Source organism: Mastomys coucha, unplaced genomic scaffold, assembly GCF_008632895.1.
Source record: "Mastomys coucha isolate ucsf_1 unplaced genomic scaffold, UCSF_Mcou_1 pScaffold22, whole genome shotgun sequence".
In the NCBI taxonomy this organism is placed as follows: Eukaryota; Metazoa; Chordata; class Mammalia; order Rodentia; family Muridae; genus Mastomys; species Mastomys coucha.
In genome coordinates, this window is record NW_022196905.1 from 243,964,705 (window position 1) to 243,979,002 (window position 14,298).

General features: G+C 45.8%; 2 protein-coding genes and 1 long non-coding RNA gene across 7 annotated transcripts in view; 2 read left to right on the plus strand and 1 right to left on the minus strand.

Annotated features, from left to right (window-relative positions):
- Positions 1-8,305, plus strand: part of Nutf2 (nuclear transport factor 2) — an 18,735-nt gene extending 10,430 nt beyond the window's left edge. The window contains exons 2-5 of one of the 2 annotated variants that reach the window (XM_031341248.1): positions 3,341-3,467; positions 4,113-4,184; positions 4,270-4,368; positions 6,693-8,305. In XM_031341248.1, the coding sequence (XP_031197108.1) occupies positions 3,369-3,467; positions 4,113-4,184; positions 4,270-4,368; positions 6,693-6,806 (384 nt within the window). In that variant the 5' untranslated portion in view covers positions 3,341-3,368 and the 3' untranslated portion in view covers positions 6,807-8,305. The remainder of the gene's footprint in view (positions 1-3,340; positions 3,468-4,112; positions 4,185-4,269; positions 4,369-6,692) is intronic. The other variant, XM_031341249.1, reaches the window with a different exon arrangement.
- LOC116070077 lies at positions 3,393-8,810 on the minus strand. Its single transcript, XR_004110267.1, has 2 exons — positions 8,521-8,810; positions 3,393-3,734 (listed from the first exon to the last, which is right to left on the minus strand). It is a non-coding gene; the product is annotated as an uncharacterized LOC116070077 (long non-coding RNA).
- Positions 8,775-14,298, plus strand: part of Edc4 (enhancer of mRNA decapping 4) — a 12,277-nt gene continuing 6,753 nt past the window's right edge. For 3 of the 4 annotated variants that reach the window (XM_031341244.1, XM_031341246.1, XM_031341247.1), the window contains exons 1-7: positions 8,813-9,061; positions 12,225-12,381; positions 12,746-12,857; positions 13,115-13,214; positions 13,467-13,656; positions 13,764-13,911; positions 13,991-14,095. In XM_031341244.1, coding sequence (XP_031197104.1) covers positions 8,980-9,061; positions 12,225-12,381; positions 12,746-12,857; positions 13,115-13,214; positions 13,467-13,656; positions 13,764-13,911; positions 13,991-14,095 — 894 coding nt within the window. In that variant the 5' untranslated portion in view covers positions 8,813-8,979. Of the gene's footprint in view, positions 9,062-12,224; positions 12,382-12,745; positions 12,858-13,114; positions 13,215-13,466; positions 13,657-13,763; positions 13,912-13,990; positions 14,096-14,298 lie in introns of all 4 variants that reach the window. The other variant, XM_031341245.1, reaches the window with a different exon arrangement.

Consider the following 14,298-nt stretch of genomic DNA (forward strand, 5'->3'; position numbering starts at 1 on the left):
TTTGGTTTTTGGAGACAGGGTTTCTCTGTGTAGCCCTGGCTGTTCTGGAACTCACTCTATAGGGCCAGGCTGGCCTCGTGCGCCACCACTGCCCAGCACCTGGCTGCTTATCTTAAGAGGGGTCTTGCTATGTAGCCCTGGCCTGCCTGAGTGCGGACTGGAGGAAGACAATATCAAGTTTAGTTTAGGGTTTGGCTTTAACCCAAGGCTACAGTGGTAAAGGGAGCATGTTAACAACTTTGATTTAGGGTTCAGTTATACAAGATCATGTTAGCCCTGATATCTGAATGAGCTTTAGGTGAGCCCTTCTGCATTGTTCAATCTCTTCTACGTTTTCTTTATCTACAGCACGGTGACATGGGAACCTTACCACATGTCATATGTTTGGGCCATGGCAATAAGTACTCGGTCAGGCAGACTTGGAGTAAGGTTGGTGTTGGTTCCTGGAGCTGCTTTTGGTCTCCTTAAAGCAAAGCTCTTTATGCAGTCTTTGGTATTCTTGTTGTTTTGATTTTGTTACTTTGTTTTGTTGACAGGCTTTCTAACCCAGATTGGCCTCTAATTCCTTGTGTATCCAAAAGATACCTTGAACTTTTGATCCTCCTGCTTCTGCCTCCCGAGTACTGGCATTACAGGCATATGCCACTTACATCTGGTCTTTGCATTGCTAGGGATCATGCCCAAGGTTTTGTGCATATTAGGCATGCACTCTCTACCCAGGCCCTGGCTTATTTTCTATTTTGAGACAAGATACCACTAAGTTACCCAAATTGGCCTTGAACTCACTCTGAGCAGCCCTTGGACGAGGGTTCTTCTTAAGTTAGCTTTTCTTTCTTTCTTTCTCTCTCTTTCTTTTCTTCTTTCTTTCTCTCTTTCTCTCTAAAAGTTTATTTATTTATTATATGTAAGTACACTCTAGCTGTCTTCAGACACTCCAGAAGAGGGGGTCAGATCTCACTATGGATGGTTGTGAGCCACCATGTGGTTGCTGGGAATTGAACTCAGGACCTTCGGAAGAGCAGTCAGTGCTCAGCCATCTTTCCCGCCCCAAGTTAGCTTTACAAGTAGCTAGCATTATAGGCCAGACTTTATCTGGTTTTGAAGATTCCTTTTCACGTCTCTGAGAGCTCCTAAGTTATCTTGTTCCCCAGTGCTTATGCTGTCCATGTGGACCAGCATTCCATTTTGTCCCTCTGCTACTGATTTAGCCAGAGATTTTTTTCCTATTAGAGAGTTTGCTTACCTTTAAAAACAATACTGCTGCTGCGTGGCGTGGTGTATGGCTCTGCAGGCAGAGCCAAGTGGATCTATATAGCAAGCTCAAGGGCAGCCAGGGCTACATACTGGGGCGCTGCTTTGAAAGAAGCAAACACAAAACAAAACCCTACCTAGCTGGACATGGTAGCATGTACCTTTAATAAAACTCAGGAAGGCAGAGTCAGACAGAAAACAGACCAGTCTAGTCTACATAGCAAGTTCTAGGTCAGCCAGGGCTACATAGTGAGACTTTATCCCAGATAGATACTTAGGGTAGATAAGATAGATAGGACAATACTGCTGAAAAAGAAAAAACACCCCCCTCCTTCCTATGCTGCCCCACTGTCGCACGTTTCTCTGCTCTCAGCCTTACTTCCCCTTTTTTATGTCCTGGTTTCCATCCCTCATCTGGTTTGGTGCTGTCACATACATAGTGGCACTGTTTCTTCTGCCCCGACGTGTTCTTTTCTAGGACCTCCCCTTGATATGGGCTGAGAGCAGAAGGAAGCCTGACCCTCATTATTCCTGCAGCTTTCCCCCGAGAGCTCTTGGGAACTGGGCTAAGTATCCTGGTTCTGCGGGGTTGGGACATGCTGAGTGGATACTGTGGTAGAAGACACAGAGATGTGAGGGTAGGAAAATGTGGACGTTTCTTGGAAATTTGGAAATGTGACCAAAACTACATGTGAAACTGGTTGTAGATCCTATACGTCTTCCATTTGTTGATTTGTTTCTTGGCACAAATATGAACTGGGACACACCTTGTGTTCCTGTGTACAGGCGTGGCTGGGTCCAACCTTTCTCCTCTGCTTGTTTTAGGCTTTCCTGGACATTTCTTAGTCATCTGAGCACAGTTGCTATTTTTAGTGCAGCTACCTCCTAGGGAACTTAAAATAAAACTGGCTTCATTTCCTGGCCTTTCATTGGCTAGAGCATCATCATAGGCTAGAGGATTGGATTTATCTCTGTTCCTTTACTCCGTTCCTTCCTGCTGGTTCCTCTGGCCTTCAGTGAGGTCATAGAGAATTAGTACTTACCATGTTAAGCTGCGTAACCACCAGCAAGCTGGAGTTAACTGTCTTCAGTTTTGCAGAGGAGGATGTGGGAGCCCTAGAAGCAGTGATGTGTATTAGCTCCTACCACAACTAATGCTTTTCTGCTGAAGTGTTATTGCCCTCTTACTGTTACATCTCAAACCTATTATCAGAACAAGATGTGCTCCTCTGCAGTCAGATCCATACAGAACAGCATATGGGCCCACAGGAAGTGCAGCTTGCCCTCTCTTGGAGGGCTTTAACAAAGCCAAAGTGGCTTTTTCATCAGTGTTTTTGATGGTGGCCTTGAGCTGTATGGAGGCACCTGTCAGGAACTGGGTAGTGGTGAGACAGGATGCTACGCAGAGTTGCCCACTCATGCCTTCATCTATTTTTCCCTTTCTCATCCTGTCACAGCTCTGAAGTGAGTAGGGAATATCATTATCAGTGACACCAGAAAAGACCAGGTCAAGAATCACCTGGCCTCAGAGATGTTAGGTGACTCCTTGGGACTGGCTGTGGTCAAGAATAGTGTCTTTAGAAGCCATGTGTCCTTCCAAACCCTCATCACCATCATGTCCCTAAGACAGTATTGAAAGCTTGAAGGCTAAAAGAAAAGCCTTCTATACAGAAACATCAGTAGTTTCTGGTCTGATTACTGGGTTGGATGGCAGTAACTGTGGCCTAGGAGGTTATTGAAAGGATTAAAGGAGAATCCTTTCCCAGTGGAACTGGGGCTGGTGCTTTGTTCCTTCTTCTCCCCTTATTGGAATAGGGCCTGTTCTGGTTTTCCTTCTCCTGGGATATATCCTCAGTACTCATCTTGTGTACCTGTCACCCTCTGTCATCAACCTAGATAGAGGTCCTTAGAAGATGGGCTAAATGTGGTCAGGGTTGGGTGAGGTCTGTGAGACCCCCAGGGTTGTCACATACCCTGAAAGAACGGGTATCAACAGAGAATCTTCCTGCATGAGGAGGTTAGGAAAAGACAGGCTACTTCTTGCTTATGTGGTACTAACATTTCTGTTTTTGTTTTTCTGGTCTTTCAGGTCTCAGAGAAGTGGGTGACTCTCCAGGATGGGAGACAAGCCAATTTGGGAGCAGATTGGATCCAGCTTTATTCAGCATTACTACCAGTTATTTGATAACGACAGAACCCAGCTAGGCGCAATTTACGTAAGTCTCCCTTGAGAGAGCCAGAATAAAACCCTAGGAGATCAATTTGAATATCAAGAGTAGGAATTGTGGTGTCCTGGAAGTTTGGGCTTTGTCATTCAATATGGTTGGCACCTTATCAGTTCTTATAGTCCTAGGAGTAGCTCTCTGTAGCAAGTATAGACTAGGATTCATTATCCTGTGGAGGCAGCCATGAGCATTTTCAGTGCAGTGCTGGCTTCTGGAGGGTCCCATGTGCAGCTTCTTTTGAGGTCAGAACATCTGTGCCTATAGGGATGAAATAAAGTTAACCCAAGGAGTCTTCTAGGTGGGCATTGCTTCATGTTTTAATGATAATCATTTATTCATTCTTGATTCTGCCTGAGATTCAGCGACACAAGGACATTCAGTCAGGCTAAGCAAACAGATCTATCCAGGATAGTAAGGAGTAGCCATGGATCTTGGTTGAGCCATCAGAAGTTGTCAATATCTCTTCCAGAATGTCAGGGTTCATTCAGAAATCTTAGAAATAAAGGCATCTTAGGAGCAGGAACAAATTCATCCTAGATGATAAAATTTGTCTTTATGAGTTAGAGGGATTGTAGCTAGGCCCTCTTCTGACAGTGCTGAGGCCCTGACTGTATTTCTTTCCCATACACATTTTAGATTGATGCATCATGCCTTACGTGGGAAGGACAGCAGTTCCAGGGGAAAGCTGCCATTGTGGAGAAGTTATCTGTAAGTAAGGTCTAGAACTGAGATACAGGCAGCTTCTTTCATGCCTCTTCTGACCTCAGCTTACCTCCCATTCTTTCTCTTGCAGAGCCTTCCGTTCCAGAAAATTCAGCATAGTATCACGGCGCAGGACCATCAGCCTACACCAGATAGCTGCATCATCAGCATGGTTGTAGGCCAGCTCAAGGTAGCAGTGCCACTGTGTTTCAGGGCAGGAGTAGGAAGGCAAAGCAGAGCTCTGGGCTCCTGTGCCTTCTCTGGGATGTAACCTGCTTATTGCGGAGACATCCAAAGTGAATGTCAAAACAAAAAGCATCAAAATGGCTGCCTAGACCTGCATTGTTCAATGTAACAGCCATGAAGCACTGCAGCTGACCTCTTTTACGGTCCCCTCCCTCTTCCTTGGTGCTGGATATTGTGTACCTGCTAAACAGATGCTTTCTTACACTGAGCCACTCCCTTGGTCCCACAAGTATTTCTACACATTTATTTTTGAGTTCAGGCCTCACTGTGTATCCCCTCACTGGCCTAGAGCTTGCTCTGTAGACCAGACTGGCTCCACACATTTTTAAATTATGCTAATTAAATTAAAATGTACTTCCTTAGTATTTCAAGTGCTTGTGGTCAGTGGCTGTAGTTGCAGAAAGTTCTAGTGACGAGCACTGGTCTAGAGCACTAGAGCACTTATGGAAAGGGGGCAAGATGAATAGGAGCAGGGGTAAGCTGTCCTACCAAACTCTTGGGCTCCTGTGTCATCCTGAGGTATAGTCCTCCAACATTCTCTTTTTGAGACAGGTCTTGCTGTGTAGATCAAGCCCTCTAATTCACAGAGATCCTCCTGCCTTTTGTTTAATAAGTACTGGGATGGAAAGAGTGTACCACCATGACTGGCCCAAGCTGGTTGTTCATGTGCCAAGCAAAGCAAATGAAGACCTACCTTGCTTATTCTGTCTTTTCCCATAAGAAAATGAAAATGAAAAAAATGTATATGTGGGCATGATGGGTGTCTCATGCCATAGTACACATACAGAGTTAGAGGAAAACTTGTCTCCTTTTATTTTTACATGGGTCCCAGGGATCCAATTCATGTCACCAGGCTTGTAGGGCAAGAGCCTTTTAACCATTTAAGGTGTGTGTTATTGTACCTGTCTCCTTTACCCCTCCTAAGACCTGTCATCCTTATAGGAGGACACTTTCCAAAAGCCTCTTCCTAAAGCAGGACAGATTGCCTGAGCCCTTGGCCAGGTCTCAGCTCTCTGGGACTATGTCGTGGTAGGGCAGCACATGCCCACACGCATTTCCTTGTAGACCCTCTAGATTAGCTGGGTAGTGCTTCCTGAATCCAGTGTGGGTGTGGAAAGAGTGTCCTGTGGCTCTGAATTAGACCCCGAGGGGCTACCTACAAGTCCAGCCTTTTCTATTAGTTCCTCTTTCCACTTCTTTTATGTGAGTACACTGTAGCTGTCTTCAGACACACCAGAAGAGGGCGTCAGATCCCATTACAGATGGTTGTGAGCTACCATGTGGTTGCTGGGAATTGAACTCAGGACCTCTGGTAGAACAGTCAGTGCTCTGCCTAGAACCTGCAACCAAGTAGGCCCTTAGGGTTGCAGAGGCATTTCCAGGGAGTTCATCCTCTGCTTTCTTAGGCTGAAGTAATAAACAGTAATAAGTAATAAGCACTTCACACCTAGTTCCTAGTGTTCGTGTCCTAGCTAGAGCTTCAAATGACTGATCTTTGTTAACTAATTCTTAGAAAGAGAAGTGAAGCTGGAGCATGTTGTGCATGCACTAGGCCTCATCCTGGTTTTCTGTTGGTAAGAGGTTTGGGGCCTGCCTTTCTCTGTTGCAGTGTTATGCTGGTCATTCCCCATTCTATTCCAACCCCTTATAAAATTGTAATCCTATTGTGAACTTGTGTGTGTTTTATTTATTTGGTTTTTTCAGGGGTTTATTTGCTTGATTGGTTTGTTTGTTTTTAATAGCTCTGTCTCTCTCTCTCTCTCTCTCTCTCTCTCTCTCTCTCTCTCTCTCTCTCTCTCACTCTCTCTCTCTCTCTCTCTCTGACAGGCATGTACCACCGGGCCCAATGGGAACCCAGTTTTAAGATATAAACCATTTATCAGTAATTTCTCCTGATTGGACTAAGTAGTTTTATTAAACACTAAGATGGTTCACTATAAATTAATACTAAGTGCTTCAAGATTCTTTAAATTTTTTGGTTTTAACCACTTCTACCCAGAGACATTGTTGAGTAAGAAGACAGGCAGTCCTCTGCTCTTTTGCTAAGTGGTAAATGTGCTGCCTTTCAGTATACATGTGAGTCCCCATTTATTGACACCTATGTGACCAGCAGTTTCACACATAGTAATTCACATTCACAGATACCTATTCTGTACTGGAATTCAGGTTTAAGATAATTAATACCTGATCCCAAAGTTATACTACCATTAAACATCCTTTCTGTTCCTTAGACCCGTCACTGAATCTTTTCTTTCTCCATTCGTACAGGCTGATGAAGATCCCATCATGGGTTTCCACCAGATGTTTCTATTAAAGAACATCAACGATGCTTGGGTTTGCACCAATGACATGTTCAGGCTTGCCCTGCACAACTTCGGCTGACCTCCTCCTGGCCAGATAGTCTTACGCTGTTTCCTCCTCCCTCTTCCCAATCCTCTCACTCCTCCAGATGCTCCAAATATCATACACAAATGAGCAGGGCCGAGGTGGGAGTGGGTGCAGTGCGCTTCTGTCACCACGGTGTTGTGCATGATGTTTGGATGCTAGACTAGTTGCATCTGACAGGAAAAGTTTGTGTTGTACCAGCGCATGCCTTGGAAAGACTTAAGTAATGCAAAAGATTGTCGGTTTTTGGTTTGTTTTATTTTGTTTTTTTTTTTTAATCTACTGACAAGTTGCTCTAGTAACCCAAAGAAGTGAAGGAGAAAGCAGCTGCCTCACCAACCGCCCAGATATTGAATTGTTCAGATGTTTCAATGCCTCATGATACAATAAAACCACAAAAATTTTCTTAACAGTTTAAATTGTTTTAATTAGTTAAGTAGTTGGCTGGCCATCAACAGTTCTGGCCTACTGTCTCTCATGCCACCATCCCCCTCTGCCTCACCTTAACAGTACCTGCTGCAAGGAGCAAATTCACTCAAGTGGCAGTTCCAACTAAGCTCTCAAGTCTGCTAAGGCAGAGTTCTCTCCAGCCCCAGGTGTTTGGAAAGAGGTCTGGCCTGAAGCTTCTTTTGGATTGGAGGCTCTTCAGTCAGCTCTGCCTGACACCTCTTATGGCCTCTGCTCTGTAGGTTTGGGTCTAGTAGCAGGGTTGATATTCTGTAGCATCTAGAAAGGCCTTAGCAAATATGACTTACCATGTTTATTACCCTCTGGGTTGAAGGAGGTCCCAGATGGAGAGGCCTGCTCTATACCCAAAATAAATGACATTCAGATACCCACATTCCCCAAGCAAAGCAAGAGATGCTGTACTGCCTGTTTGGAATATCAGAGCCAGGCCCCATTGGATGGAGTATAAATTCCATACTATGGAAGGAATCAGTGTGAAGGAGTTTTGCTCTAGCTCTCCCCTTAAGACTTTTGCAGGGCATTTACACACCATCTCCTTACTTTCCACACACCCCATACTCTCTTCAAATCCCAGGAAGTCTTAACTATTATGGCAGTTTCTGCCCTGTTTCTTAGTCTGGGCACAGGTCTTGCTCAGTACAAATACAGCTTTTCATCCTTGAGACCTCTGGACAGTATAAAGCTACCTTTAAAATAGCAACTGCAAGCTAGAACTAAGCCCAGGATTTGGGGCTTGGGATTGGCTAGGCACACCTGAAGGCTCCCCCCTCCCTGCTATCCTGCACTGTGAGGGGAGAGTATAAAGATTTCTGCACACTCCACAGGTTGCCTGGTTACACCAGCATAGTCATGGACACTACACAGGAGGTTCCAGTGGGATTGATCTCTAAACTGCTGTGTATTGGGGGAAGTAGGGGTGGGAGAGGTAGATGCCAGCTGCCTCTTAATCCACCCTGTATAAAATCTGCAATACAGCTTCTTCCATGTACCTGTGCCTGAAATGTCTGCAATAAAGAGGTGTTTGTAAACTATGGTTTCTTTATTCCTAACTTAAAGTTGCCATGTGGGACAAGGGGTTACTGGGGACAGTTGGTAACAACAACAGTTTTTATGGTAGAAGCTATCTCCCCCGCCCTTGCATTTCCTGGGGCTAATGACCTCGCAGATGTCTTGGTCTTGCTTACTCCTAAGAGAGGAACAAACCTTACCAGTTCACCTTATTTAAGGTCTGAAAAGTTAATACCTGAGTGGTAAAGTTGGCTTTCTTGTACCATTATCCAGAGTTCATCAGAATGGGCTAGGACCTGGGTTAGATCTCCAGAGATAGTAGGTTTTTAGGCAACCCCATGCTCTGTGAGTACATTTGCTCCTTCTCAGTCTTGTGAAATCACCCCACTACTGGGCTAACCAGGAGCAAGCAGCCTACGGAGGCTGTCTCTGATAGGAACTAGGTCTCCCAGAGCTCGGAACCTTTTTTCTGCGGTCGTTGTAGGTTCCGGGAGTGAAGGTCAGTGGGACCGGAAGTGGAGGCGGTTGGTAGGGTTGGCAGGGCTCACGGACGCAGTCCGGGCGGCGGTTTGCGGGTAGGTTTTGTGTAGTGCTCAGTCTCCTGCTCTCTAGCGGGGTCGTGGCTGGGCGAAATTGGACACTGAGGAGGTAGAGGAACTAACGTCGGGTGAGCAGGACTCTCGTGGCTGGGCCCATGGCCTCCTGCGCGAGCATCGACATTGAGGACGCCACGCAGCATCTGCGGGACATTCTCAAACTGGACCGGCCCGCCGGAGGTGAGCCGGGATGGCATGGTTAGGCTCTTAGGGAAGTGGTGGACGTATGGCGTGGATCTGAACCGTTTTCGGGTGTTGCAGGTTCCTTTAGCCAGACACAGGATCCTCCCGTTTGCGGAGGACAGGAATTGGAGTCATGGATGATCCCTGGGTATATCCAGAGAATGGCGCAGACCCCTGGGTGTTACCCCTCCCCATCCTATGCCAGACCATTCTGCCTTGTTCTTAAGTGTTTTGGCTGAAGGTAGGGCCCCTCCTTGGACTCCACCCAATCCATCTGGTTTCCTTGCCTCCAAACTCCAGTGTGTTGAGTACTGGCCCCAAGTCCCTCCTCGCCATGGTTCAGAGGCCTGGTGTAGGTAGGTTTAGCTAGTTCTGGGCCTAGAATTATGTGATATGCTGAAGAGCCTCTGTGCCCACTCTGCAACTTGACTTTCCCCCAGAAGTGTATACTCCAGGCCTGATGTTGCTCTGAAACCGGTTTTCTGGCAAAAGGTGGACAACCCCAAATTCATGTTTCTACTGGATTGAAGGCAGATCACAGACAGGCTCTGTTTAGATTAGGTTCCAAACGTCTGCAAGCCCATATGTTCCCAATTCACTCGAGTTTTACTTGGGCTCCCATTAACCTTGGCGCTACTTTCCCAGGTGAGAGTTCCCAGGACAGAAAACCAACAGCATTGTAACATAATGTTATTGTAAAAGAGGATTGTTGGGGTACTGAGATGGGAATGGGGAAATAATGGTGAGGGAGATAGAGGGCTGGTTTGAGAGGAGACTGTTAAGGCTAGTTCGGATACTATAGACAGGAGATTGAATACCAGGAAAAGTCCATGAGGCACACATACTACAAAATAGAAAATAGTATGTATGAAAACTAGGTGTTTCGGAGATGTTTGAACATTGTAGTGGTTGACCGGTGATAATGCACAAATTGAGAACTGATTCTTTTCTCACACCTTTTAAGCCTGCTGGTGGAATCCAGATTGCTAAAGCAGGCACTGGTACTCTCCAGTGGGTTTAGCTGACACATACACAGAGCCTGGCATGATTAACTGTATAGCCTAAACCTGTTTATCCTCACAGTAGACTGCTAGGAAAGGGAAGCAGCCAGTTAGTGCCTGAGCAGCTGGAGTGGTTCTAGACCTAGTGAAAAGTAGAGCATCTTCCCATGTAAGTCTCTGTTTAGTGGCTGGCACTTGTTTTTGTTGTCATTGGTTTGGGTGTTTTTTTTGTTTGATTTTCTGAGATAGGGTTTCTCTGTTTAGCCCAGGCTGTCCTGGAATTTGCTCTGTGTAGATCAGGTTCAAACTACCTGCCTCAAACTCAGAGATCCTCCTGCCTCTGCCTCCAGAGTGCTGGCATCAAAGGTGTACACCGATACTGCCCAGCTGATGGTTTTCTTTCCAAGTAGTTTGTGCTTGTCTCTTCCTTAAAGAACTTATAAGACCTATGACTGAAAACTTGGTCTTTTCCTGAAGTGCCTTCTTGCTAGCTGGGAGTTTGGGAAGTGGTATCTGAATTAATGAGTTTTTGAAACACAACCAAGAAGCCAGGCATTGTGGCATTCACTGTAGTCCCAGCACTTGGGAGGCAGAGGCACAATTGTCAGCTGAACATTACCTCAGGCTACTTGTTGAAGCCCAGTCTCAATAAATAAGAAAATAAATACATAAATGGAGACATAGCTCAGTGGTAGAGCAGTTGTCTAGCATGTGCAAAGAAAGCCCTGAGTTCCGTGCCTAGTACCACCTCCTATCCCTCCAACAACAACAGAAACCCGTCTAGCGTGCAAGCCATGTCCAGGACTCAGTTCTCAGCACTAACTAGGAGTGGGACCAGCCATTGCAAACATCCAAAATAATGTCATTCCTGATTCCACACCCCACAACATGCCCATAACTTCTCTCTTCTTTGTCTTGTTCCCCATGTGCCTTTCTGAGTTTACCTGCCCAAGGTGGCTTGTAAACTAACTCAGTGTGTCAGACTTCCTCCTCTTTCTTTGCATTAGGACTGTGTTTGAGTTCTGGTATCTCACACAGACTCTCAGCTGTTCTGTATGTTGCCTTGAAGCAGTCGGTCCACCAGCTACAGCTGACTGTGTAAAATGTAAAGCCCTTGTAGAGCCAAATGTGCAAGCAAGTACTTGTAATTCCAGCACTTTGGAGGCAGAAGCAAGAAGATCTCAACTTCAAGGCCATCTAACCACACAAGAAGGCCCTTTCTCAAAAAAGGGAAGGAGTGATGAGCTTCTCTGGCTCTCGTTGTACAGAAAAAGGCTAGACAACCTAGACTCATCTCAGGCATTTTCAGCTTCCGCCCTTGCCATGTTTTGTTTCTGTATTGTTTATTTTAGATTTACTGATTCTATTGTTTGTGTGTTTTGCCTGCATTTATGTATCTGTACTACATGTGGTCTTGGGCCCCAAGGAAGTCAGAAGAAGGTACCATATCTCTTGGAATTGGAGTTACAGATGACTATGAACCACCATGTGGGTGCTGAGAATTGAACCTAAGTCCTCTGCAGTAACAGCAAATGCTGCTTAAACATGGAGCCATTTCTCTGACTTCTTTCTGTTTTGTTTTGAGACAGGATTTCATTATGTAGTCTAGGCTAGCCTGAACTTCATATATAGCTTAGCATCTCCCTGAACTCAGTCTTTCTGTCTCATCCTCTCAAATGATGAGATTATAGGCATGTGCCACAACACCTAGCATTTCCCATGTTTGTATATTGTAAATATAATTGCTATGATATCCTGATTGTCCTCATACCCTCCTTCAAATCAAGTTTATTTGCTATTCTTAGCCCAAATATTAACTGGCCTAATTTTGGGGGTGGGTTTGTTTGTTTGCTTGCTTGTTGGTTGGTTGGTGCTGAAGATCCAACCAAGGGCCTCACATATAGTAAATAAGCAGGCAGGCGTGCTACCACTAAGCTGTGTCTCTGCCCCATTGGAAGGTCTTTGCTTGTATGTAACCTTCCCATAGGTAGAAGAGTCTCATGTCCTGCTATATAACCACACTTACAAAATGAAGAATGAAAGGATCCTCCTCCCCATTGGCCATAACAAATGCTCCTGAGTCCTTTGTGGTCTAGAGCTTTAGAAGAAGCTCATGGTAGGCAAAACAACCTTTTCACAGTGTCCTTTTCTTTCTCTAGGTTCCAATGCCGAAAGCCAAAGGCCATCCAGTGCCTACAATGGAGACCTCAATGGGCTCCTGGTCCCGGACCCACTCAGTTCAGGTGATGGCAACTCAACAAACAAATCTAGTATACGGACCATGCCACCCATTAACCTGCAGGAAAAGCAGGTCATGTGAGTACCTGAGAAATAGTAGTGATGATAATGATATCTTTGCAGGTTTTGCTTAGCCATAGGAATAAAATTAAAGTCAAATGGGCAATCAGCCTCTGCTTCCTCTCATATGGATGATCTGAGTCAGAGCACTATACCTCACTAAATATATACTAAGAGAATAGTTGAGGACAAGCTAAAGACTTGGCCTGGATGCCTAGTATAGAAAGGAATTAATCTTATTTGTCAGGAGGGAGTTGAGCAAGGGGAACCAGGCAGAAACTGGGAATCTGGGACTAGACATCTTCATCAGGTCAATATGTCCATAGTACCCTCTACTGAGCCTATTGGCGAACAAAGGACTAGGTTTATGTACCTCTTCCAGTTGCCTCTCTGGAGATGACAGCTCCACGTGCATTGGAATTTTGGCCAAGGAAGTGGAAATTGTGGCCAGCAGTGATTCTAGCATTTCCAGCAAGGCACGGGGGAGCAACAAGGTGAGTACCAGGATTTTGTGGCATATGTACTGTTTGGGAGTACTCCCATGCATGCTGCCAAATTCTAGGGGAACCACTTTGATAAAGAGTGTACCTTATTTTCTGAAAACCAGTGTTGACTTCCAAACCTCTGTGGAAATCTGATCTAGGAGATGTCAGTGGGTGCTAGGTTTGTACCTGTGGACCTGTCCTGTCCTCAGGATTGTTAACTACTCCATTCCTCAGCTTCTTCAACCTTCCTTACTCTGAATTCTCAGGTGAAAATTCAGCCTGTCGCCAAGTATGACTGGGAGCAGAAATACTACTATGGCAACCTGATTGCAGTATCTAACTCCTTCTTGGCATATGCCATTAGGGGTAAGTAAGAACATGGAGCAAGAAGAAGTGTTCTGCTACAAACCCCAGAGATGCAGATATACTCAGATGCAAGGGCACAGTAGAGGTTTTTTAAGGCTTCCTTGACATCTCCCAGGGCTGGGGGAGCTGGTCAGGAAAAGCAGACTCATTTTAGGTACTGTGGTGCTAGTAGGTGGTAGGCAAGGACAGGGCTCCTGTGCTGCTGCCTGGGCCTGGGTGCTTGCTCATGATTCTCTGCTTCTTTGATTCCAGCTGCCAACAACGGCTCAGCAATGGTCCGTGTGATCAGTGTCAGCACTTCGGAGCGGACCCTGCTCAAGGGTTTCACAGGCAGTGTGGCTGATCTTGCATTTGCACATCTCAACTCTCCACAGCTCGCCTGCCTGGATGAGGCTGGCAATCTTTTTGTGTGGCGCTTGGCTCTGGTTAAGGGTAAAATTCAGTATCCATTCCCAGGCCAGGGGACTGAAAAAGCAGAACCGGGCCTAGGGCTGGGGCTGCTAAGGGTTACATTATCATCTAGCTAGCTAGCCTTAACTCACTACTCAGAGAAGAGATTTTAGTCCATATCCGGCAGCCAGAGGGTACAGCACTGAACCACTTCCGAAGGATCATCTGGTGCCCTTTCATCCCTGAGGAGAGTGAGGACTGTTGTGAGGAGAGCAGCCCAACAGTGGCCCTGCTGCATGAGGACCGGGTGAGAGTGCTGGCTATGGAGAAGGAAGGGTCAGAACTGCCATACGTGCACATGGACTAAATACTTTCCTGTTCCCTAGGCTGAGGTATGGGACTTGGATATGCTTCGCTCCAGCCACAACACCTGGCCTGTGGATGTCAGCCAGATCAAACAGGGCTTTATTGTGGTAAAAGGCCATAGCACGGTAGGTCTACAACAGATCTCCTCCCTGCCTTTCCCCTCTTCTGTGTTCTTCATCTAGTCCCCATTTCCACAGCTGCCCAAGGGGCTTTACCAGTATGTTGCCCATGGGGATGTTGAAGACTAATTAGTTGTCAGTTGTACAATTCGTTCCTAATCTAGCTGTGCTCTGCAAGTCTGGTTTGTTTGTTTTTTTTTTTTTTTTTT